The sequence below is a fragment of the Pteronotus mesoamericanus genome, unplaced genomic scaffold, assembly GCF_021234165.1.
Source record: "Pteronotus mesoamericanus isolate MK-2021 breed Mesoamerican mustached bat unplaced genomic scaffold, CSHL_Meso_final scaffold_54, whole genome shotgun sequence".
NCBI classification, from domain to species: Eukaryota; Metazoa; Chordata; class Mammalia; order Chiroptera; family Mormoopidae; genus Pteronotus; species Pteronotus mesoamericanus.
Genome location: NW_026555321.1, coordinates 1,893,860 through 1,918,201, shown reverse-complemented (window position 1 = coordinate 1,918,201; position 24,342 = coordinate 1,893,860). Strand labels below are relative to the sequence as shown.

The 24,342-nt window shown below is 52.1% G+C and overlaps 1 protein-coding gene across 9 annotated transcripts in view; it reads right to left on the bottom strand.

The window, feature by feature from the left end:
- Positions 1 to 1,354: 1,354 nt before the first annotated feature.
- SCN5A (sodium voltage-gated channel alpha subunit 5) overlaps positions 1,355 to 24,342 on the bottom strand; it is a 76,048-nt gene continuing 53,060 nt past the window's right edge. For 5 of the 9 annotated variants that reach the window (XM_054595387.1, XM_054595388.1, XM_054595393.1 and 2 more), the window contains 10 exons: positions 22,835 to 22,955; positions 21,767 to 21,921; positions 15,156 to 15,329; positions 11,464 to 11,586; positions 9,404 to 9,685; positions 6,911 to 6,964; positions 6,184 to 6,321; positions 5,423 to 5,527; positions 4,120 to 4,390; positions 1,355 to 2,595 (listed from right to left, as the gene is read on the bottom strand). In XM_054595387.1, the coding sequence (XP_054451362.1) occupies positions 1,355 to 2,595; positions 4,120 to 4,390; positions 5,423 to 5,527; positions 6,184 to 6,321; positions 6,911 to 6,964; positions 9,404 to 9,685; positions 11,464 to 11,586; positions 15,156 to 15,329; positions 21,767 to 21,921; positions 22,835 to 22,955 (2,664 nt within the window). Of the gene's footprint in view, positions 2,596 to 4,119; positions 4,391 to 5,422; positions 5,528 to 6,179; positions 6,322 to 6,910; positions 6,965 to 9,403; positions 9,686 to 11,463; positions 11,587 to 15,155; positions 15,330 to 21,766; positions 21,922 to 22,834; positions 22,956 to 24,342 lie in introns of all 9 variants that reach the window. The other 4 variants (XM_054595390.1, XM_054595391.1, XM_054595392.1 and 1 more) reach the window with 3 other exon arrangements.

Below are 24,342 nucleotides of genomic sequence, written 5' to 3'. Positions count from 1 at the left end.
TCCCGCAGTGGAGGCCCTGCATGAGGGTGTCACCAGGACCCCAAGCTGAACCTGAGGGGCTGGTCCAAGGCCACATGACTCCCTTCCCAAGGGGTCCCACGGTTCATTCCCGCCCCAGAGCGCGGGAACAGGGCCTGACCTTTCCAAGGCCCCTTCCCTGCCGCTGCATCTGGAGAGGAGCTGGGGACCATGCAGGAGTCCCCTCGCCCCCATGGTTAGAGCAGAGAGGTCTGGCAATGATAACAGGTTCCTTTCTGCAGATGGGCTGCGGGCAGTTGAGCTTCTTAGCCCCAAGCCCCATGGTGCCCAGCCTCCCCTTCCTGGCCTGCAGGGCGGGCTCTGCCAGGTTCAGCAGTTCGGCAGCAAGAGCAAGTTGGGTGCTGGGCCGTGAGAGGGCTGGCTCCCTCAGCCCTTCAGTTTTACATTAATACTCTTTTACAGAGGCCAAGCTCTCCTGGGAAGAAAGGGCAGCTTCAGTGCCTCAGACCAGCCCTGGGACCCCAGTAACTCTTTCCTGGAAGCCTTTTATTTTTGTAGAACTAACCCTAGTAGGGCCTGCCTAAAAACACAGGGGGAAAACAGGACCTTGGGGACAATGGAAGGCCAGAGTGAGCCCCTGCTGATGAGACCCCCACCCGTGGGGGCTGGGAAGAAAGGTCCTTCTCCTTTAGGCTGGGGCAGAGGTGGCTGCCTGACATTTGTCTGGGGGTGGCCAGTGTTGGCCTGTGTGAGTGTGAGCGTGTGCACACGTGTGTGTGAGAAAAGGGGTTCAGCCCTGCTATCACCTCAGCCCAAGCGGCAGGGGAACCCCCTTCCTGCCATGGGCACTGAGGGCCTGCGGGAGCCACACCAGATTCCGCTTCTGCTTGGAGAACAGAGTTCCAGCAGCTGCACAGACACTCTTGTTCAGAGTTCAGAAGAGGCAGTGTGAGTTGCTGCCCACATCCACGGAAAAATCGTTAGTTCTTTGCTCAAGTAAAAAAATATCAAATATAACAAATTTATGAAAGCCCATTCACAACATATACAGTCTCAGTTTTCTATTTTGCCGTAGCAGCTGGGGAGGAGTTGCTTCTCAGAGGCCCACGGTGTTGCCTGACCAGACTTGGCCACTGGTACTTGTGGGGCCTCCAGGGACAGGCCACCCCGAGTGGTTGGCTTGGCCAACTGCTCCCAGCCACCAGCATAGGTGCCACAGAACTCTGCTTTGTTGATCCATGGGGCTGAGGCTCATCTCTCATCCCTGAAGCCCAAAGCAAGGAAGGCCCAGCGGATGCTGGTTTGTGGCTGCACTTGGGTTTGCCTCGAGGCAACAGGCTGCCTTTCGGTGTGTCCTGGCCAGCCGGGGTGAGGCTCAGACGATAGACTCTCGGTCCCTGTCTGGGGATGGGGAGAAGTCCGCGAGATCTTCGCTGCGGCTGTAGTCAGACACCCGCACCTGGAGATTATCGCTGGTGGCCCTGGTGACGCTGTCATAGGAAGGAGGGAAGGATGTGGAGGAGATGGAGGAGCTGGAGGGCGGGCCAAGGTTCCGGGAGAAGTTCGCATTCATCTTGCAGGCGATGAGGCCCTCTTTCTCGGGGGCATCGTCTTCCGAGAGGCCACTGCTGCCTGCCTGCTGGCGGAAGAGGAAGGAGGCATGCTTCACGGAGCGCTGCAGCAGGTGCCTCCGGAAGGCCCGCTGGATGATCGTGGCCGACACCTCCTCGTGCTTGCGCCGCAGTGTGGTGGTGATGGGCTCGTAGGAGATCTTGGATGGGTTGGCTGCCATGAACTTCTCCTCCATCTGGATCTTTAGGGCGTCCATCTCCCCAGACTCACCCAGGACTCTCTTGGTGAAGGCAAAGAGGATGTCCATGCAGTGGATACGGTCCCCGCTCACCATGGGCAGGTCCATATTGATGAGGCTTATCTGGTTGGGCTTAGCGATACGGAGTGGCTCAGACAGGGCATCGGCGAAGTCGGACAGGGCCGAGTACTCAATGAACTGGGTGGCCTCTGGGTCGAACTTCTCCCAGATCTCATAGAACATGTCAAAGTCGTCCTCGCTCAGGGGCTCGGTGCTCTCCTCCGTGGCCACGCTGAAGTTCTCCAGGATGATGGCGATGTACATGTTGACCACGATGAGGAAGGAGATGATGATGTAGGTGGTGAAGAAGAGGATGCCCACAGCTGGGCTCCCACAGTTCCCCCGGGAGCCATTGCTGTTGGGCAGATTGGGGTCGCAGTAGGGGGGTCCCGTGTTGAGGATGGGGCTGAGGAGACCGTCCCAGCCAGCTGACGTGGTGATCTGGAAGAGGCACAGCATGCTGTTGGCGAAGGTCTGGAAGTTGAACATATCGTCGATGCCAGCTTCCCACTTAACATAAGCGAAGTTGGACATGCCGAAGATGGAGTAGATGAACATGACGAGGAAGAGCAGCAGCCCGATGTTGAAGAGGGCAGGCAGGGACATCATGAGGGCAAAGAGCAGCGTGCGGATCCCCTTGGCCCCGCGGATCAGCCTGAGGATGCGGCCAATTCGGGCCAGGCGGATGACTCGGAAGAGCGTTGGGGAGAAGAAGTACTTCTGGATGATGTCTGAGAGCACAGTGCCTGCGGGAAACAACAGAGACTGGGTCAAGCTGTGGCATTTCTGTCCTCCCTCCAGCCCAGCATTGGTGGGTAGGGTCTCTGAATAGCAAGGAGCCAGGAAGAGGAGACCCTTCCAGGAGAACTGGTTTACCTGCAAAGCCCTGCTCCCCCTGCCTCTCTGAATCTCCATTTCTACATCTGATTCAGAAAATGAGGACCCACTCTTTAGCAAAGTGCCTTCTGAGAACACTGCACAATAGAGCTGTATTAGAGCCATCTTCTAGATCAGTGGCTCTGAGGCCTGAGGGGACTTGGTCAGCATTTTGGTGGCCTAACTTGGACCAGAATGCAGGCCTCTTACCTCCTTGCTACTCAAAGTGTGGTCTGAGGACCAGCAACCTTGGGATCTGCTGGGCACTTACCAGAAAGACAGACCCTCAGCTCCACCCCGGACCCACTGGATTTTCACAAGCCCAGATGATTCACGTGCACACTGAGTGCAAGAAGCACTGGATTGGAATTCAGTGCCCTCTTTTACACCACGTTGTGCCATACTGCACCACACCACGCCACACCACGCCACACCACACCACACCAGTTGCATCTCAGCCTTCCTGAGATGGTCCCTATCACCCTTTCAACTCTGCTAGCCTCCAGGGCTTACCTGCCCCTTGGTCTCTGTTGACTACTCTGGGTTGGGATTTTTAAGGAGCACAGATATAACTTATAGGAGAAAGAGTGAAATTAACTTGCCTCATATTGGCCTAAGTGATCTTTCCAGACTCCTCATATAATAATAATGTCACTGGCTGACATGGGTGCAGTATTTACTCTCAATCAGGCACCGAGTTGAACACTTTATATCATCCATTAAGCCCTTCCAGTCATCCTAGGATGTAAGCTGATACGATCATCCTCATTTTCCATAAGAGGAAGCTGAGAGGTGAGGTAACTTACCCAAGTGGCCACCTAGTCAGTGGGAAGCTGGGATTTGACTCAGACACTCTGGCTCCACGTTGACCTGTTAATCCTTGTTAACCGTGTCTCTTTGGTACAGCCAAGAACTGGGGCCAGTAGGTGTTCTGAGGTACATGCTGCACCTCCCAAAGCCTCTGAGACTGTCGCTCAACAGCTCCGTTCCTGCCGCTGGTACCCTGCATAGTCGAGTCCCACTAGGCACATTCTAGCCCTCACCCCTGCCTGCGACCTCCCTGGCATCCCCTGATACTACTCCCAGCTGCTCACCACCTGCCCATCACTGCGGCTGTAGCAGCCCCTGTCTCAGCCCCTGCATTTCCCTCTGAGTTCACCAAAGGCTGTACATGGCAGAAAGATGAAAAGTCAGTCACTCCAAGACAGAGTTCCATGGGGAGCAGGGTCAAGTGTTTAAGTGTGTGTTTGTGTGTGTGATGGGGGAGAGGGGAGCAATGCAGAGAGAAAAGAATAAAGGAGCCTCAGTATACTTTGCATTAAGTACAGACCCCAGGCTGAAGGGATGATCTGGCCTGGGGAATGTGTGTCTATTCAGACAACTGGTATACCCACCCACAATGGAGAGGATGACAACCACGAAGTCGAAGATGTTCCAGCTGTTGGTGAAGTAGTAGTGCCGCAGGGCAGCCATCTTGATGATACACTCGCCTGTGAAGATGGCTACGAAGAGCAGGTTGATCTTGGCCAAGATGTTGACCTTCTCAGGGCTCTGGTCATCAGTCTCCACCATCATGGTCACCATGTTCAATAAGATGAGAAACATGATGGTGACGTCAAAGGCTTGCTTGGTCACAATGTCGAATATGAAGCCCTGGTACTTGTTCTGAAAGGAGGGGCAAAGGATGGGCTCAGCAGGGTCCTGAGCAGGCAAATACACCCCCTATTCCTGCCTCTCGGCCCAGTTCACCCACCCGCTTAGTCTACTGTCTGGTGAGGCCAACACCCCACCAGACCACTGCGGTAAGAGGAAGAAGTCGGGAGCTCTGAAGCAGCCTGGCTCTCCTGCTGAAGTACTACATTGGCTCAAGGCCTAGCCCTGAGGCTCCTTCTTCCCTTAGGTCTTCTCTGATGCATCTTCAGAGATTTTTTCTCCTACTCTGAGTTTATTTAGCACAATGCTCATTGTGCTTCTCTTTTTGTTCCCTTCTGTCTGAAGGCTCAAGGTCAAATTTAAAGTTCAATCCTAGTCATTGTTATCAGTCCTCAGGGTTGATAAATTTCCTCCACTCTTTTTAAGGAACTGATTTTATTTATTCTACTAACTATATTTATATGCATCTTCCCCAGATTATTTTGGGGAAGAGAGAAGATTATAAATAAGTGAAAAGACACACACACTCACACACAACTAACCTAGAACAGAGTATGGTGAACAGATAGGAATGAGATGAAATTGATGAATTAGATAAAAAAACTGGGCCTGCCACTTCCTAGCTAGCGATTTAGGTTATGTCACCTAATTACTTTGATTACTGGCCCCCATCCTGCTCCGACATACACACACTTTTTTGGAAAATGGCTTGATCAGCTCAGGGAGTCAGCCTGGCAGAGAACCTAGCACCCCTCCTGGCCCCACGCACCAGGGGACTCTGACATTCAGCAGGGTGCACGGATGAGACAATGAATGGGGGCGGGGGCTCACTCAGAGGCAGAGGTTCTTCTGTGGGAAGGGGGGTGACCCCTGGCTGCCACAGCCTCCTCATGCCTTCCTTTCTATCTCTGTATGACTGCGACCTCTGGGTACGATCAGATGCGTGAGGGTCCCTCTCCTTCCCTTGACTGGCCAAGGGCCGCAGGCTCCTGCCCGCCCCCAGCGGACTCTCCCCGCTGTTGCTGATTTGGGAGCTGAGCTCACCAGAGGCCGGGGGATGGGCTTCTGGGGCTTCTTGGAGCCCAGCTTCTTCATGGCGTTGTAGTACTTCTTCTGTTCCTCTGTCATGAAGATGTCCTGGCCCCCTAAGTGCAGAGAGACAGGCAACGGACTCATTTTGGGGTTCTGAGAGGCTCCAGCATGTATGGCACAGCATGTATTGCCGCATTAATGGGATGCCAGGGCCGGCCTCCTCCTTACTTCCTCTCCCAGTAGGGAAAAGTATGTCCCTATGCTGTACCACACACAGATTCCTTCCCAAACCTGCTTTTCCAGGGTCCCTGGCCCCATTCACCTTGAGCTCATTCTGGCTTTGTGATCGGCAAATCCTGTCCCTACTCCCACCTTCTCCCCAGCCCAGTGCAGCCAGGCTGGAGGATCTCTCTGCCTACTTGGTTTTACCTGCAAATCAATCCTGGCCCCTCTGACAGGGCTCCAGGAACACCCGGGCCTCTGCACATGCCCCACCCATTGTCCCTGACCATGGACCACGTGAAGAGTTCCCATCCTCACCCAGCTTCTCCCAGGAGCCTCATGTCTCAGGTAGACTAGGGCAGGTGTGGGGCCCCTTGTCACACTCCTGTAGGCCTAGGCTTGTTACATGATGGACGCACCCATATCCCACCCCATTCCATCCAGCAGGAGCAAGCAGGGGACCACCCTCAGCAGAAAGCCAAATGGGGCCAGGAGCCAGAACCCCTAGCCCCCAGCCCTGCCAGCCCCGGTGGAGCCGGCGCTCTACGTATCTTTTTCTTCTGTTGGTTGAAGTTGTCAATGATGACACCGATGAAAAGATTCAGGGTGAAGAAAGACCCGAAGATGATGAACACGACAAAGTAGATGTACATGTACAGGTTGTATTCCCACTGGGGCTGCTCTTCATACTAAAGGGGGGAAGTCAGACAGGGAGCTCAGTCAGGCAGGAAGTGGGCTCCCTGGGGGTGTCCCTTCTCTGGGAGAGACGGGCTGTCCAGAGGGCGGTCACCAGCACCGGTGTGATCCAGAGCAGGACCAGGGGCGGGGGTGTGGGGAGCGGAGTTGAGAAGTGGATGGTGGCAGGTGAGACAGCAGGCATGCTGGGCTCAGGTCTGGCACAGTGTCACTGCATGGCTTCTGCCCCTGGGCCACTGGGAGGTTAGAGAATATGGGGTGTCTCTTGTGAACTGTTGGTGGGAATGGGTGGGGTACAAGGACAAAGAAGCAGCTTTATTTGCATCTCTGTTGCTTCCACCCCACGATCACGGAGGAAGATTTTAAGTGAATTCAATTTGAAAGATACTTGAGAATTTTGGGATCCTCGGGAGACTATTGCCCCAGGGCCAGGCCGGGGCATTCTGGAGAGGTTCAAGCGCAGGTTGACACAAGAGATCTGGCCCTTATGGCGGGGGTGCTTTTAGACGTGGACCTTGATTCTCCAGTGGCCAAGCAGCCCAGAGCCTTAAGTGCCTGACTGGGTGGGAGAGGCAAACCTACCCCCCTGGAGTCCACAGCCGCATACATGATGTCCATCCAGCCTTTAAATGTTGCCTGAAGGGAAGAGACGAAGAGTAAGAAAATCGTTGAACTCTGCGTGGATTGAACTACTAGGGCTCCTGTCTGGACAGGTGAGGCCAGGAAATAGCCTTCTGCAAAAATCTAGCAGCTCACCCCACTCCTACAGCAGGGTCCAAATGGCTAGGTGGTCAGGCAAAGCCTTCTTGTTCAGGGCTCAGAGGGGAGGGGAAGCCAGCCAAGGAGATACCCCAAGAAGGCCATGCTTTGGAGAATAAGCTTTTTGATGTTGGCCAAGGGACAGATGAGGCCTGAAGGGGGCTGGCCCTTCAAATGCACACTCATTTCAGATTCTAAAATGACACAAAGTCCTACAGCAGGTGTTGGGGGCAGAGAGGTGGGGCTCGGGCTCTCCGTGCTGACCCGGTCCTCTTCGTCATGCGTCTCGGAGAACCTTGTGGCTTCCGTCCCCTCGCTTTTCAAAGAAAGTCCCTAAAGGATTCCAACCTCCCCTCGTACTTAAGGGAGCCCTTCTGCCAGTGGTGTGGGGGTAAATAGCGAACAACGACTTTCCAGAAGAAAGAAAAAGCCCTGATCGTTGAGTTTGCCAATTTCCCTGTGTAAATCCTCCCACTGTGGCTGATCTCAAGCTGCCGGCGTGCTGTTACAGAACACAGGGGTGGGAAGATACGCACAAGAGCATAGCATTACAGGATTTTCTGCACAGATGTAATAGATGTAATAACCTCAGCAGCACAGACGATATTAGATGGTAATGGTGAGTTTTCATTATTTTAATATCACTTAGTTAATTATAAGTTTATAAAATGTAATTTTTAATAATAGCTTGCAAAATATCTGAAAATGTAACAATCAGCTCTTGTGAATCCACACAAGCTGGCTCCGACGCACTGTGGCAGCGAGACAGGGTGCTGGAGCTGGCTGCGCTGCCCGTTCCAGGTGTGGCTGCTGCGGAGATTCCCAAGGAGCCTGCCAGACAGGCTGGGCGGTGGGGCCAACCTCCCAGCGGGTCTCACTTGTGTCCTTGGCAAAATCCAATCCTGCCCGGAGCCTCCTTTCACAGTACAAGCGTGTCTATACAAGTATTGCATGTCTGAGAGTTTTTATGAGGCTGGCAGGACGGGCGGGGAAACTGAGGCTGCTCCACGGAGGGCCTCCATTTCAGCTCTTTATGCCACGAGGCCCTCACCTGTCCAGAGAGCCTGGAAATGCTTTGGAAACTGGTGAGGACCACCAGAGGTGAAGAGATGCCTGACCCAAGGGTCTGAGATGCCTGTGACTAGATTCCAGCCAGTGTTGTTTGGAATGGCGTACAGTCCTCAGTCTATAAAAGGGGGCTTTCCTTCCAAGTTCTGACATTCGGAGGGACAGTCACAGGGATCGGAGGACCTCTAGGTTTGGGCCTGACCCTGTTCTCCGTGAGGTATTTCAGGGGCGTCTTTGGAGAAAGCTACTACTGGGATTTAAGGGGTGCGTGGAGGTAGGAGCAGATGGGCATTAAGTTTTCAGGTGGGAGTTCCGCTGGGCTCACCTCTGCTTGGCTACTGCTGAAAGCAGGTGTCTGGCCTCAGGATTGGGATGGTGAGAAAAGCAGGCTGCAGCTGCGTGAGTTATGGTTCTACTTGTATTTCTGTTGTTAAGGCTACTCATAGGTTAATTTTATGGTATGCTTAATAGTCCCTGAAGCCACTGCCCTCACAAGTCAATGAAAGCTTTGGAAAGACTGGGTGGGACTGTGTGTGTTAAGCACCGGTGCATCTGGCACATCAGCGATGGAAGGAAATCTATTCTTCTAAACAATGCAGAAGATATCACCCTTTTTTGTAACAGAGGGATGGCTAGAGCCACAGTTTTGCTAATAGATCAGTCCCTGGGTCTCTATGGTCTCTCATTTAAAAAAAAATAAATTTTTTTAATTTACTTATTTTTAGAGAGAAGGGAGGGGAGGGAGAAAGAGAGGGAGAGAAACATTGATGCAAGAGAAATAAATTTATCAGTTGCCTCTCGTACACCCCCAATCTGTGCCTGCAACCCAGGCATGTGGTCTGACTGGGAATCGAACCAATGACCTTATAGTTCACAGGGCAGCCCTCAATCCACTAAGCCACACCAGCCAGGGATATGGTCCTACATTTTTAACCTGTGCCATCATACTGCTAAGCTGACTGCATGAGAACTTGAACTTGACTGCTGGCTGGGAAGTTAGTTCTGCCTCAGTGCTGAACCCCCATGCCTTGGACCTTGGAGAATGGGGCATCTGCTTCAGAAAGGACAATCCAGAAACTTCCCAAGGAGCCAGGAAGTCTCTGGAGAACCGAGTCTCCTTTGGGCAACGTGGTCCTACTACGAGGATTCAGTGGCCCTACTGTCCCCCTCCTGCCCACATCATGGGTGCAGGTGCCTGTTGCTAGGGAACCAGTGGGCGGAAGGAGGTCTCTCCTCTCTGAGACTTACCACCTGCAGAAGGGCCAGGTACCCAGCCCCTACGTTGTCAAAGTTGACCTTCACCTTGGTCCAGTATAGTTCGCCCGTCATGTTGAAAGACTCACAGTCACTCTTGTTGTTCACAATGGTGTAGTTTAAAGGCAGGTCCCCCTCAGTCTGGTTGATGCACCTCCCAAACTTCCCTGCGAAGAGGTTCACGCCCATGATGCTGAAGATGAGCCAGAAGATGAGGCAGACGAGCAGCACGTTCATGATGGACGGGATGGCGCCCACCAGGGCATTGACCACAACCTCGAGTGGACAGAGAAGAGACTCAGCTCCTGGGCGTGCCCAGAAAACACGCCCTTTCCGAGACCCATCACCCCCAACCTATGAAACTCCTTGGCCACAGGTCCCTGTGAGGGCGGGGGTGCAGAGCACTGCCCGTCCCCCAGGAAGGGCAGCCCAGAGCTGGAAGCCCTGGTGGGGGCCGAGGGGAGTGAGAAAGAACACACACACCTTTCCCTTTGCACCCAGAGTCTCGTGTAACTGCAGAACATCTGCCTTTTCCTGCTTGGCCCTGCCTGAATCCGTGACCTTGAATTTTAATTTTCAGTGGGGTGGCTGAGTATGCCAGAGACAGATGGGAAAAGGCCTCTTGAAATGTATTGTCTGGGCTAAGTCTCTGGGTTTTTAGGGGGTTTTTGGACCTCCGTGTGGTATGTGAGGAGGGTATCCCTCTGATGCTGGGAGGGCAGGTGCGGGGGAGTTCCCTCTGCCCTCCACGGGGAGCGGTCCGCTGACCCCATGGAGCTACCGCCTCACGCTGTTCATGTAAACTCACAGCACCCAGGAGAGGCTTCCTGGGCAAAGGCTTATGGTTGCCCCTCTACGGACCAAGTCCCCAGTTGTCCACAAGCCAGAAACTCATTGGCCACAGATTGGAAGTGAAGCTGGTGCGGGGCTGCGTGGTGGGTATGGGGCCCGGGTGGGTAACGCTGACATATGCAAAACAGAGGGGGTCCCCGGCTCCCTGGCAGGCATGATGAACCCAGGAACAGGGGGAGACTCAGCTCTCAAGTGTGCCCTTGGCTGGCTCGGTGGCGGACAGCAGCCAGCATCTCCCCATGTCCCTCTGGAATCAAATGTTCTTGCTCCCAAAGAGACTTTCAACTAAGGTTGGATTATTCACTTGGGAGTAGCTTCCATCGGGAATAAGCGTTTTGTTTCTCCCTAAATGGGGAGTGAGGGTGAGGGGTAAAGTTCAAAACCATCAACCAAATGGGGGTATGTGAGGGTACCCGCGGGACCAGTGAGAGGCACATGGACATGCTGCTGAAGCCACAACAGAACTGTGCAAGTTCTGTGAAAACAAAAACCATGGGCGCATCCAAGCGCCCACAAGGTTTGCTTTCTTGCCACCTAGGATGGGCAATGTGTTTCCTTGGTGAGCTTTTACATTTGTTTTATATGAACACTGTCTTTTTTGTTTGTTTGGTTGGTAAAACATGGCAACTACAAAGATGCCTCGGGCTCTACACTTAGAAAATAGTGCAAAAGAGGAAACTCTTTTGCAGATGCAGACTGATATCTGATGGTGAGAATGCCGTTTGCTCCTCCCTGCTTCTGCACCCTCACTGTGCCAGCCCTGTGGCCCATCGCGGGCAGAGGGAAGGTGAACCGTGTCTGCCAGGAGGCAGGGGCGTGACAGACATACAGGGTGGGGGCATACATGGAGAGGGGCCCCACAGGACAGCAGATTCTGTGGGCCTCTGGGCCAATGGGGACAGCAGCGGGGACACCTGTGCCCGAGGGCCTCGCCTTCTCTCCCTTGCCCAGTGCTCTTTGGGCCTGTCACGGAGGCCACAGGGCTGGAGGGGACAGGCCGGGGGTGGTTCTCACAGCTCTGCCCGCTCTGCGCCCCCCAGGCCCAGCAGCGCCTCTCCTGGAAGCTCTGCCCTGTGCTCCTACCAAGTTGGGGGCCACAGTCCCAGCTCCAGGCTGCGCAGCTTGGTCCACAAGGGAGTGAGGGGGTCCCCTCAAGGATGCCACCGCCCACTACCCGGTGGGAAGGCAGCCACCCCTCTTACCCTCATGCCCTCAAATCGTGACAGGGCCCGCAGGGGTCGGAGCGCCCGCAAGGTCCGCAGTGACTTGATGGTGCCCATCTCAGAGAAGCCCAGGGTGTTGGCCACCAGGCTGATCAGTGAGACCTGTGGGAGGCAAGGTGGGGGCCGTGGGGACAGCTCTAGGGATAGGCGGAAGGGCTCTGGGGCCACCCGAAACAGTGCTGGGTGTGTGCGGGCCAGCAGACGTCGCCCACGTCCAATCTTCATTATTCCCGACTGGCTCGTCCTCATGGCACAGGGCCAGCCCTCCTGGGGCCCGAGATGGGGGCAAGGCCGAGCGTGTGCTGGCTTTCAGGCCTTAACTGCGAGTCCCCAAAGCCCCCACTGGTGTGGAGGAACAAAAGCATAAAGTCTTTAGGTCAAATTCTTGGGCCTCTTTTTGGGAAGGAAGACCTGTGCTGGGTTGAGGACGAGCAGATAGACTCTCTGGGGGCATTTTCCTAAAGCCAGATTCTGCAACGTTCTGACATCTTCCAAGAAGTGAGGCTTACGTAGAGATTCCGGGGCAACGAGAGGCTCAGCTCTCTGCCGCCTTGGCCCCACCCTCACCATAGCATCTCCTTCTCGTGGACTTTATCCTTCTAAAGCTCCATGGACATCCAGTCCCTCTTGTACTTCGCTCCTGGCCTGGGATCACAGCCTGGCCATGGCCTCCTGCCTGACCTCACATGCAGTCACCACTAAGTGCACCTTGGCATTCAGGGCAGCCTGGCGGTGGGGAGGAGCGGGGGGAGGGCAAGGGCCTGACTGCCAAAGCCTCGCCCCAGGCTTGGGAGCACCGGGAGGGAGGGAGCTGGGCAGAGGGGGTGCCCCTTGAGGATGCCCAGCTTTGGGGCTCCACTCCTGGAGAGGCAGGGGGGCATCTCCTAGGGATACCTGAGGGCAGCGTCCTGGTGCCAGTCAGCCTGCCTCGTTCCCAGCACGCCACCCCTGACGTCTGTTCTTGCCCCACCTGCCACACCCACAGGCCCCCCAGCTTGGTTGATGGCAGCTCCATCCTTCCAGCTGCTCAGGGCACACCCTTGGCGTCATCCTTGCTTCTCGCTGTCTCTCACACCTCACATCCAACCCCATCAGGATTTCCTGTTGGCCACGTCTTCAAACTACATCAGAAGTTCAGATATTTCTCACCACGGTCACTGCCACCATCCTGGCCGGGCCACCGTCACCTTTCCCCTGGATTATTGCCACGGCCTTTCGACTCTTCTCCCTGCTTCCACCCTGGCCCCCTCCCCCATCACCCACAGGGTGTTCTTTTAATGACATGAGTCAATTCATGTCACTCTTCTCTTCAAAGCCCTCCCATGTCTCCCCACGTCATTCTAAATAACAGGCCCCGGTTTTCCAAGGCTGTTCCCCTTTTGCCCCATGCGTCTGGTCTCCTCTCCTGCACCTGCCTTCCCCACCCACTCTGCTCCAGCTGCTCTGGCCTCCTTGCCGACCCTCAAGTGTGCCAGGCATGCACTGACCACAGGACGTTGGCACTGCCATTCCCACCTCGGCTTGGAATGTTCTGCAGACACCTGCCCGGCCCACCCCAACTTCCCTCAAACCTGCTCAAATGTCCGCCAGCCTATTTAAAGTTGAGTTCTACACCGTCCCCTCCCCCTGCCACCTGGCCCTCCTTACCCTGCCCCTCCTTCTTTTTCTTCCTCGTACACATTGTCCTGTGACATAATATAAAATTGGCTGACTTAGGATTATTGTTCCTCCACGCTGAGAGGGCTCTTTGTTTTGTTCCCTGAGACCCCAGACACCTACCACAGGCCTTACCCATAGATGTTCAACAGGGCTTACTGGGGAAGAACATGCATGAATTGATCCTGAGAACATCCTTCTCCAGACCCTGAGACCTGAAGACCCCCTTTCCCATGAGGTGAGGGAGGCAGGGCCAGTGTCAAGGAAGCTGGATTCCAGCGCTCACTTCCTCCTGCCTGACCCTGGGCAGAGCCCCTCCCGGCTGGGCCACAGTTTCCTTCTCCCCAAGCTGACGGTGGAGACCTGGGACTGGGCAGGAAGCGCCGACAGCCCCCTCTGCCCAGCCTCAGCCAACTTCCCTGTGGTGGCAGGCGGCGGGGTATGGGTAGGCTTCTCCAGAAGTCTGTGCAGACTCCCTCGGACCTGTCCTGGGGTAGCCCCTCAGCAGGCCTGACCTCTGAGTCGGGGAAGGGGCGAGGGGGCCGCCGGGGTCTCAGGCCCTCCCACGGCCCCTCAGCACGGAGGCTGCGAGGGCTCCCGGCTGTAAAGGCACCCAGAGCTCCCTGTCCCCCTCCCTCTCTATCACCCCAGCATGGGCATCCTTTCAGCCATTTGGGGTGACAGAAAGAGGCCTGGACCGGAAGGCCAATGACCTGATCTGTGTCCCCATGCACACGCAAGTCCAACAAGCCTCTCCTGCCACAACCACTCAAGGTCTGACCTCCCACCCAGCCTGGACCCTGGCCAGGCCTACTGGGGACTGAGCCCCTCCCTTTGGCCTCAGGGTAGGGTGCAGGGACAGAGCACAGGCCTGAGCCTCCGCTGCAACCTTAGGAACGGCAGCCCCTGCTGATGGGCAGAGCCTGCAGCCAAGCCCAGAAGCCTGGGGTGGCTTCTGGAAGGCTCTTCCCAGTCTGCAGATTCTGACCTGCATTCTGTTCTGTGGAACCCACCACAACCAGATGGTGATCCCGCACCTGAGCCCTTCGCCTTCGCCAGGCCCTCCGCCCACCGTGAGCGCAGGTCCAAGGCTGCTCTGCGCCCCAGTCTCATTCCCCGCTCCGGCCGGTCTCCCACTCGACTGTGCTCAGGAACCCCGTCAGACCATGCACTCACCCCGCTTGGCGCCCAGCAGTGTCCTGGGCCCGGGGGAGCCAGGGGACCGTGGCCTCCTACTCCTCTGCCAACTGGGTCCTCAGAGGATGTGTCAACCCCGTCCCAGGTCCTCCCTGGGCACAGTCGGGGCAGGTAAGCCCTGCTGGCTACCCCGTCATCCAGGGCAGCTGCTCAGAGCCCCCTGTCCAGGTTCACGGCTTTCCTCCTTCTCACAGGTGACTCCACCCCCCGCCCCCTGAGGTGGTACATGCTACCTGAGTCAGGAGGGTCTCTCCTGCCTGCTCAGCACCTCTTCGCCAGCCCTGTCCCCTCCAGCCTTCGGCTCACTGCGTCCCCTGTGCACAGACAGCCTCCTCCGGCGCGTGGGCACAGACGCTCTCATCTGGCCACGTGTCCAGTGGGCCTGCCAGACACTTCACGATATGCGGGAGGGAGCCCCCACTCCTGCCCTGGCTCACGCCCCTGCCTGGAATGCTCTTCACTGTTCCACATGATGAGTCTAGTCTTCCCAAGAAGCCAGGGAGCTCCTGAGGATGGGGCCTAGGCCTCTCCCTGCTCTTGTCTCCCCAAATTGAGGGTTCTGATGGCAGGGCCCGGGTCTCCTATTCCTCCTCTTCTTCCCAGGCTGGGGACCCTAAAGGCTCGGCCCAGGTGTCTCTTCCATGACCCCAGACCCTGGCCTCCTTCCCCTAAGGCCGCCCCACAGCACAGCTGCGTTCCTACTTCAGCCCGATTCCCGCCAGCCCTGTTATTCCATCCCTCCCGCCCTGTGTCTCGCCTCCTGCTCGCCCTGGCAGCGGGTGCCCCCTTCCTCTCTCCCCGTCAGGGGCCACACTCACGTCCACGATGAGGAAGTCCAGCCAGCACCAGGCGTTGGTGAAGTACTTCTTGAAGCCGTAGGCCACCCACTTGAGCAGCATCTCCAGCACGAAGACGTAAGTGAACATCTTGTCGGCGTACTCGAGCAGAACCCTGATGGTCTTCCGCTCCTCCAGGTAGATGTCCTCGAAGGCCTGCAGACCGGGCCGGACACATGGACGTGACATCCTGACCATGGCCAATCCCACTCTGCACGAGGCATCACCTCTAGCAGTAACTGCTACCCAGGAGGGCGGGGGGAGGGGCAGAGGTGAGACGTACAGTGGAGACGTACAGTGGAGGGGGCTCCTACACGGTCAGCGTGCTCTCCAAGGGGCATGTGTGCCAGGGGATGTGGTGTGCGGACTCTAGGGCAGAATGTGTAATGAGAAGGCTTCTTCCTTTACATTAAAGAGCTAGTCTCAGTTCTGGACTAGCGCATTTTCAAGAACTTTCTAGAACTTGTCGATCTCCCATTTTAATAAGGAGACTGGGTGTGCAGGCTTAGCTCACTCACAACCTTCTGCTGGAAACAACATATAACTTCTCTTTTTTGTTTTCACTCCCCTTTATGCAGTAACCTACTTTTCATAGGAAATAATATTGGTTTCCAATTGCAATAATCATTAGGAGTTTCCCTTTATAATAAATTTATTTAACCAGACAAAACCAGTGAGAGTTAACCTAAAGCAAAACTTTAAATAAATGATAATAAAGACAGTTTCTAGCTATGAAGTTTAGGAAACACAGGACCAGACAGAGCCCAACCTCCTAAAATCCTCAGAATCTGGGAGTCAAAGTTTCTAAAATGCTACAAACTGTCTTTCTCCACCTCCTCATTCCTGCCTCAATTCAAATGCCTGAGCCAGCAGAGAAACCCCCGCGGCTCCCAGCTGCCTGTTCCTCCTCCAGCCTTCTGATCTGGGCCTGTTCAACCAGTCACTGCTCTGCGTCCAGAATGTGCGCTGAGCCTCCCAGTCTAGGCAACTGAACACGTCACTCAGGGCCCTGGGGAGCTGCCTCCACCTGTGGCCCTGGGCCTCCCTGCCTGACTGCTACCCAGGCGGCCTGTGCTGTTCGCAGCACCTGAGCCGGCCCTGCGGACACATGTGTATGGCTAATCTGGTCGGTGTACACGGGACAACGGGATCATTTGGGTCCCAGCATGGACTTGGGGAGTTGTTCGAGAGAAAAGAGTAGGTGTGTTTTTTCTCATTATAAAAAAATGTGTGTGTTTATAAAACATAAATAATACAGAAATTATAAAGAACAGAATAAAAGGCACCTCCAATTTCCTGACACTAAAGTAACCACTGCTAACATTTAGGTGAACATTCTTTTTGACATTTTGGATGTGTGCGTGCATGTGCATGCAGAATTTTGTAAGATACACTAAATATTTTGCTTTGAAACTTCTGTTTCCGCTAAACAGTCTCTTGTGAACAATTATTGACTCAGTGGTGTGATTACAAACAATACCATTCTTTTTAAAGGCTGCGTAACATTTCATTATCTGCATAAACTACTGTTTATTTAACTAATAACCCTGGTAATGAATGTAACTGTTGTTTACAATTTATCCCTAGTAGAAACCAGACAATGAAGAGCATGTCTCATTATTTCTTGAGAACAAATTTCTAGAACTGGGGTGAAAGTTGAAGGTATACTTTGGTACAGATTGGGAAGAGGACCTCGGAAGGGGACACCTAGTGACACTCCCCTGACAATGGCGAAAGTGGTTCTTCCTCGCCACTCTGCTCCCACCGCTGATGTTTCTCCCTTGTCTCTCTTCTCAGCCCAAGGAACAAAAACTGTATTCTGCTCTGTTTTTATTTATTACTAGTGATGCTGACATCGTTTCCTTGGACATTGATTTGCAGTGTTCATCTCTGTTGCTTGCTTTTTTTTTTTTACTTGAGTGTCTGGTTTATTTGGGGACATTAACTCTCTTTGATACACTTTATCCTAGTTGGGTGCCTTTCAATCTTGTTTCCTGTTGTTTACCATACTGAAATTCTACACTTCATCTCCATTTATTATCCAATTTAATAGAAGTATATCATTACTATGACTTTCATGTAGTATAAAACCTTTGGCTTGTTAAGAAAGCCCTTGCCTATGCCAAAGTTAGAAAAAAAATGACTCTTCTTTTCTTTTTAAAATATTTTCTGGTTTCCTGTTTTTCTCTTTTATTAAGAGAGGGAAAGAAACATCAACGTGTGGTTGCTTCTCATGTGCCCCCAACTGGGGACCTGGCCTGCAACCCAGGCATGTGCCCCAACTAGGAATCGAACCAGCAACTATTTGGTTCACAGGCCAGCACTCAATCCACTGAGCCGCACCAGCCAGGGCTCTGGTTTCATTGTTCTATATTACAATTTTAAAAATCCAACTTTCAGGGTAATGAGCAAATATTTTAATATTTTCTTCAGAGTGGCTGGTCAACTGTCTTGATACTTAATTTAAGAATCATTTCAAATCCACAGATTAGAAGTCATCTTGATCATATACTACATTTCATTTCAGACCTCTCTATATGTTTTTTTTTGTCTATTCCTGAATTAATATTATATGAATTTTCCTGGCCTATTTTGGAAATTTCCAAGATAAAAAGTTTGGCAATATTTTGCCAAATTCTCTCCAAAATGTTGTAAATTTATTGTTATTACATTAAATTCATTAACTGTTTCAGGAACTAATACACAGACTTCCTACCCAAGACTAGGGTATATTTATAGTATAGTTATCTATTTGTCTTCTTCTACATTCTTTAGCAGAGTTTATAGTTTTCTTCATGTACCTCATATAACATTTCATGTTATATTTATTCCCAATTATTTTGTTTACAATGCCTGGCATGTAAGGAATATTTGAGAAACGTTACCTGTGACTAAAAGGTTTCTGTTAGTATAAAACAACAGTAGCAAGAATTCTTTGTATATTTTATGACTGACCATATAATGTTTTTAATAAGTTTTAAAAATATTCTAGGCAATCATTATCTAAAAGTAATGATATATTTCTATTTATTTCTATTACTATTAACTCGTTTTACACTTGACTGTATTATCATAAATTCTTCTACTTTCCATTTTTATACTGTATGTTTAATTTTCTTCATTAATTGCACTGGCTAGTACTTCAAGATTATTAAGTAATGAATAATAGATAAAACTAGTTAAATCATCCTTTTTCTTATTTCTGACTTTCATAAAAATTTTGAAGTGTTTTACTACTAATGATGATGATGGAAGTTGATTTGGGAGTAAGTTTTTCATTAAATTAAGGAAATATATTTTATTTCTATTCTTACCAGTTTTACAAATTGGTAATTTGTTGACATAATTTATTTGTCGTATTTGTATACACAGATTTTCTGATATGGCACCATATTGACATATATGTAGCTATAACTTATTTGATTTTTAAAATATATTTTTGGATCCTATTGGCATGTATTTTAAGATTTTTGCATCGCTATTTGTAAGTGTGGAATATGAAAACTGGTCTATAGTTTTCCTTTTGGTATGCTTAAGGTTGTAAATATAAGCATTAGTTAGCTTTCATAAAAAGAATTTGTTGACTTTCCATCTGTTTTCATACACTGGAATAATTTAAATAGGACTGGGATTATTTTCTTTCTTGAGAATGTGAATGATCTTACCCTTGGAGATGTGAGTTTACCTATTTGTGTGTTTTACTCTGACCTTTTATCAGTTTTACTGTTTATTTTCTAATTCATTAATTTATGTTTTTATTTTATTATTTCCTTAAAGTTATTTTGTTATGTTTTTGATTGATTGAGTTAAATAATTAGTTTACATTCCCTCTATTTAATAATAAAATTGTTTAAGTCTATGAATTTGACTCTTATTACAGCTTTGGCTGCATATCACATGCGCTATTCTCAATATTGTTTATTTTCTAGTTTCCCTCTCCCTAATTACAGTTTTTTTCTCTACCTCTATTTTTCATTTCTCATTTTTCTAGATTTCAGGTGGACAGAACAGGTTGAGTGTTATCTTTGGTCCCTGTATAGTCTCTTTATTTTATTGCTTTGCTTACTTATTAATGTAATAAACACTCACAAACCTACCACCAAACTATTTTTTGTTTAATCCAAGATTTATTTAAGAATGACTTTTATATTCCTAAGAGTTTGTTTTTAATCTTTCTATTTTTCTATATCTAGCAGTTTCCTTACCTGTAAGATAGGCTTAATAATAGCACCTACATTATAGGATTATTGTGAGAATCAAATGAATTAATGTTTGTAATGTGTGTATAACAGGGTTTGGCACATAGCAAGTGATATTTAAGTGTTAGTATTATTTTTATTATTATATTAGATCAAATTATTAAATATATTTATATTTAGCTTTCTTATTTTCTTGTTCTTTCTATTTGACTTGTCAAGCACTAATAGGAGTGTGGCAAAAGCTCCCTGTACTATTGCACTGTTGCTGCTCCACCCTCCCCATGGCTTTTGCTTCACATAAGTGCTATGCAATCCCAAGCAAATATATTCATAACAGTTATATTTTTAACATAGGTTGGACCCTCTTTTATCTCAAGCTTTTTACCTTGCATCCAACCTTGTTTAATAATAACAAACAACAGCACCTTTGGTTTTTGTTGTCATTGCTTTCATTTGCTTGCCATATATTATTATTTTACCTTTAGGATTTCTGAGTCACAGTTTACCAGGTCTATCATTTCAGAGCAATAGCTGAAGGTTTTAAAAATCCAGTCAGAGTCCTTTTCTTTTAAAAGATGAATTTTCTCCTGTTACATTTATTATTAAAACACATGCTTGATCTTGCCTCTGTCATATTATTTTGTTTTCCGATTCAATGCTTCCTTGTTGCTTATTTTTTTCTCCTATCATCTGCTGTAAGATGTTTTCTTTAAAAATTTTCTCCTTCAGCAATGTGCAAGGAATATATAGTCTGCTTTCTGTTAAACAAGTTTATAACTTTAAATAACACACTCAGACTTCTTTTTCTCAATATATCATTGGCGTGTTTTATGTTTTTTTTTTTCAACAGTGTTTGGCTGTCTCCCCTGATTAGATTCACCTTTGCTTGCCAAAACTCCTCTTCACTTATGCCAGGCTGAGCTTTTCCTCCACAGCCCAGACTAAATGGCACTGGCTGCCCTTGTTTGTGGTTGTTTAAAAACAAAACTCGTTAACATATTGTCAAATCATCCTCTGAGCCTGCAGAGATTTCACTCTAGCTGCCAATGGTAAAACAGCATGCAGCTTGCAAGTCATGGCTCCAGGCCAACTCCGGAGCCAGAAGCGGGCAATGCAGGGTGGAGTGGGAGGCCTAGAGGTTCAGAGGTGACTGCCCCAGTGCCTCCCCATGGCCTGCTCCACAGAAGGCATCGCAGACTGGAGGCACGTAGTCTTGCATCAAAGGAGCCCTTTCCCACCCTGCAGTCAAAAGCTTTTCGCTGTGGGTTGCCCATCCCCAACAATATCAGGTGCTTGCTCCCCCAGAGTCAGGAAAGTTTGTTTCTTCTGCCTTCTTGATCATCCCTCTCCCTGCTCACCAGCACCTTCTAGAACCCTCTCCATGGCTGTTTCATCTCTTCCAATAAGGGATATGAGAGATCAGATTGGGTGCTTGGGAGCCAGACAAAGGCATCCCTGGAAGCCTCACTGCTTTTCTTGGACTCAACAAACTGCCCTGTCCTCCACAGTCCAATTCCATCTGCTTCCTCCAGGGAGTCTTCCTGATTGCTCCAGTTCCCCCTGACCTCCCATTACCTGAGTCATCTACTCCATTTTTGCTCAACTTTCTTGAGCTGAACTTGGACTCTTTCAAACTGGCTGAGTCTGGTTTCCCCAACTAGACAGGGAACCCCTGATGCCAGGGTTGGGGTCTCCTCCTCCTGTTGCCCATCCCCGACCCCCACGGCTCACAGAGGTAGATACAAAGAGAGCTTGGAAAAGACCTATTGAACACATGGAAGGTCAAGACAGAGGATTCTGGAATCCCACTACTTGGGTTCAATGCCACATCTGCTGCTTTTGGGCGGTGGGGCCTTGGGCAAGTTACTTAATGCTTCTACAAAAGGCTGTTGTGGGATGAAACGGCATCAAGGGTGAGCCGCAGAGTTTGGTCTCTGAGCCTGGGAAACTGGGAGTGAGTGCAGGCGCCACTGGGGTCTCAGCCGGCACTGTGAATTGCATTGGATCCGCCTGAGGGAGCACCTGGGGCAGCACCTGAGGCTCTGTGCAAGGGGGTGTGTCACCAGAACTCAGGTGCGGGAGGCTGGTGGCCTGTGACCTATACCAGTGATGCACTGTGATCTGCGGCAAATCACTGCCCTTTTGTGGAACAGGGGGCCTGGACAGATAACACCATGAGTCCTTTCTACTCTGACCTCTGTATGGGCCATGGATGTTGAGAGTTGGTGAGTTGTTTCCTGACCTGGGGCTGTGAGTGTGCATTTTCAGCAGAGGTTCTGCCCCAGCTTCTGACTTGGCTTTCCAGCTGGAGACTTCCTCTCCCTGTCCTCGCCCCCCCCCCCCGCCCCCCGCTTCCGCCCCTCCCCGCCCAGCCCTGCATCCCCGGGAGGGTACCAGTGCTCCGCTGCTGAGTAGGATCATGAAGATGATGAACGTCTCGAACCAGCTGTGCTCCACAATGCGGTAGCAGGTCTTGCGCAGTCGCCACCAGACCTTCCCTGGGCCCTGCGTGGTGTCCACAGCACAGCAGGGACAGCGCCGGACGCAGCCTGTGGGGGAGGGGGAAGGGAAAGGGTCAGGCCCAGGCCTGGACCTACGAATGCCCATGTCTAATGGCAGAAGGTTGCATAGTTGAAGGAATTACTGAGAGAAAGAGGTGACAGAGATGGTGATGAGCAGGACAATATGGTGGGCAGGGCCATGAGAAGTGGGGAGGACAGAGCGGCTGTCCGCAGGGGCCCGCACTCAGCAGGTGCTCTGAGGAGAGACCAGACGGGCCAGGCGCCCTGAGGTGGATGAAGGGCATGGCAGGTGTGGGCAGGGGCCAGGCTGGCGTGGGATGGGCTCCATCTTGTCCTCTGCTCGTCTGGGCAACCCTCCTCCTGCCGAACATTCTAGAATTCCCTGGGCTGCTCGGTCCCTGGGCTTTCTCCATGTTTGTGGTCTCTGAGCCTAGGGAAGGGTGGACCCTTCACTGGCAGCCCCAAATGAGGTGCCACACGGAGATCGATTTCTCATTTTGTCCCCAGCTGCCCTCCAACTACACCACCAGTACACCAGGTGCCAGTCCGCACCACGACCGCAAGTCACGCCCACCTCGAGTATTTACAGAGGGCCTACTATATGCCAGGCACCATGCCAGGGCCTGAGGGGACAGGGGTGACTTATACCCAGTCCCGGCTGCTGTGGAGACATGCAGTCATGCCAGTACCCCACAAATGCTGAGTCAGCGGTCCCCAGAGCAGCTGCCCCACAGCTGCCCAGCCCAGTAGACTGTTGGCAGACTCGCTGTGATGCATGTGATGATGGAGAAGCCCCCAGGGTCATGGCGAATGGGAGAAGGACGGGGGGCAGCTGGGCCAGCGTGAGGTGGAATATGGGCCTGTGCCCCAAGGAGCTGCTGGTGCTCCTGCCCACCCACAGCAGCACTAGGCTGGGGCCAAGGGCCACCCAGGGCAGGACCTTCGGTGAAGCAGTCCTCCGGGTCCTGGACATCCTCGCCGAGGTCGGGGATCTGCTCCAGGAGGTCAGCGGTGTTGGTCATATCTGCTGTGCTCCCTTCGGAGAGACTGTCCTCGTGCGTCTGTGGACAGGAGCGTGGGCAGGGTGGACAAGGACATGAGTGTGGGCCATGCAGCAGCCTCCAGCCCCCAGCCCAGAGTCGGGGGGAGCCTGTGGCTCCTGGAGGGGAGGTGCCTGGACTGCCCTCCATTGCACCCCCGGGGAATCTGAGGCCAAGGCGAATGAGAAACTGAGCTGCGGCTGGACCTCAGTGCTTCTGGGTCTGTGGCTCTGGTCTGCTGGGGTCTAGGACAGGGGTGCGGGGGATGTGAAGGTGTCTGGGAAAATACTAGGAATAAGGAATTCATCAAGCTGGAAACAAAACAGACATGAGGTGGCAACAGAGACACACAAGGACATGGCACATGCCATGCACACGCATGCTCGGCACATGCAGAGCACACAGGCGTGCCGCACCCGGAACAGAGTCAGAACCAGCATCCTGGGCACACAGAAGCTCAAGGTCAGACATGCAGATGAGAGGCTGGCAACCCACTCATGCTTCTCACCCAGTTCCCATGGGTGCCGGTGTGAGGCACAGAGCCTGAGGTAAGAGCAAGACGGTGTTGGAACACTCCCTGCCTGGCCACACGGGGCTCTGTTGCCTTGACCTTGCTTAACCTGATATAAAGAGGTGTGTGCATGTGTGTGTCACGTGTGCATGCTGGTGCGTCAGGGGGCTGTAGCAGCCACCGCTGGTGCTCTGCCCAGTTCCCCGCTACGAGGCCAGTGCGCCCATCCCAGCCGCTGTGAACACAGGCTGCTTACTGGCTCCATCTCGAGAAGACTGTCTTTCGTTAGGGAGCTGCCGTTTCTGGAAACTGCTTGGGGGTTATGACTAAAACCAGGGGCAGTTGACACCCAGTGACTGACTGATAGGGAGGGAATGAATCTGAGGCAGAATCTAGCTGCCATGGCTTTCGAAGCTGGCCCCTTTGCCTCATCCTGCTTCTTCCTTCCCTTAGCGTCTCTCGGGAAAGCACTCCCTCAGCAAGTGCTTTGCAAAGGAGACCCGTCGCAGACACTGCCTCTAGGAGCCTACCCTGGGGACAGATGTGGAGGCAGGGCTTCTGTCAAGGAAGGGGAGCCTTCGGTGGCATCAGGTCACACCTAAAGCCCCAAAGCCCCCAGCTGAGTTGGCCCATCTTGCTGCTCAGGCCCCATGGAGAGACGTGCTGGCCTGAGATCTTGCGCCTCAGCTCCTCAAGCTGCCTTCTTTCCTCTATCTTCCACGACTAACTCAGCTGGTGTCTTGACATCCTCGTGAACAGCTAGGTTTGCGATGGGGAAGTGCCGAGTCTCGGTGGGAATGGAGAACGCGCCGCCCCATGCGGGGCCGGTCCGTGGCCGAGGGCCGAGGCTTCGCCGTTGTGGTCCCTGTGGCCTGGAGGGCCACTCCCTTTTCCTCC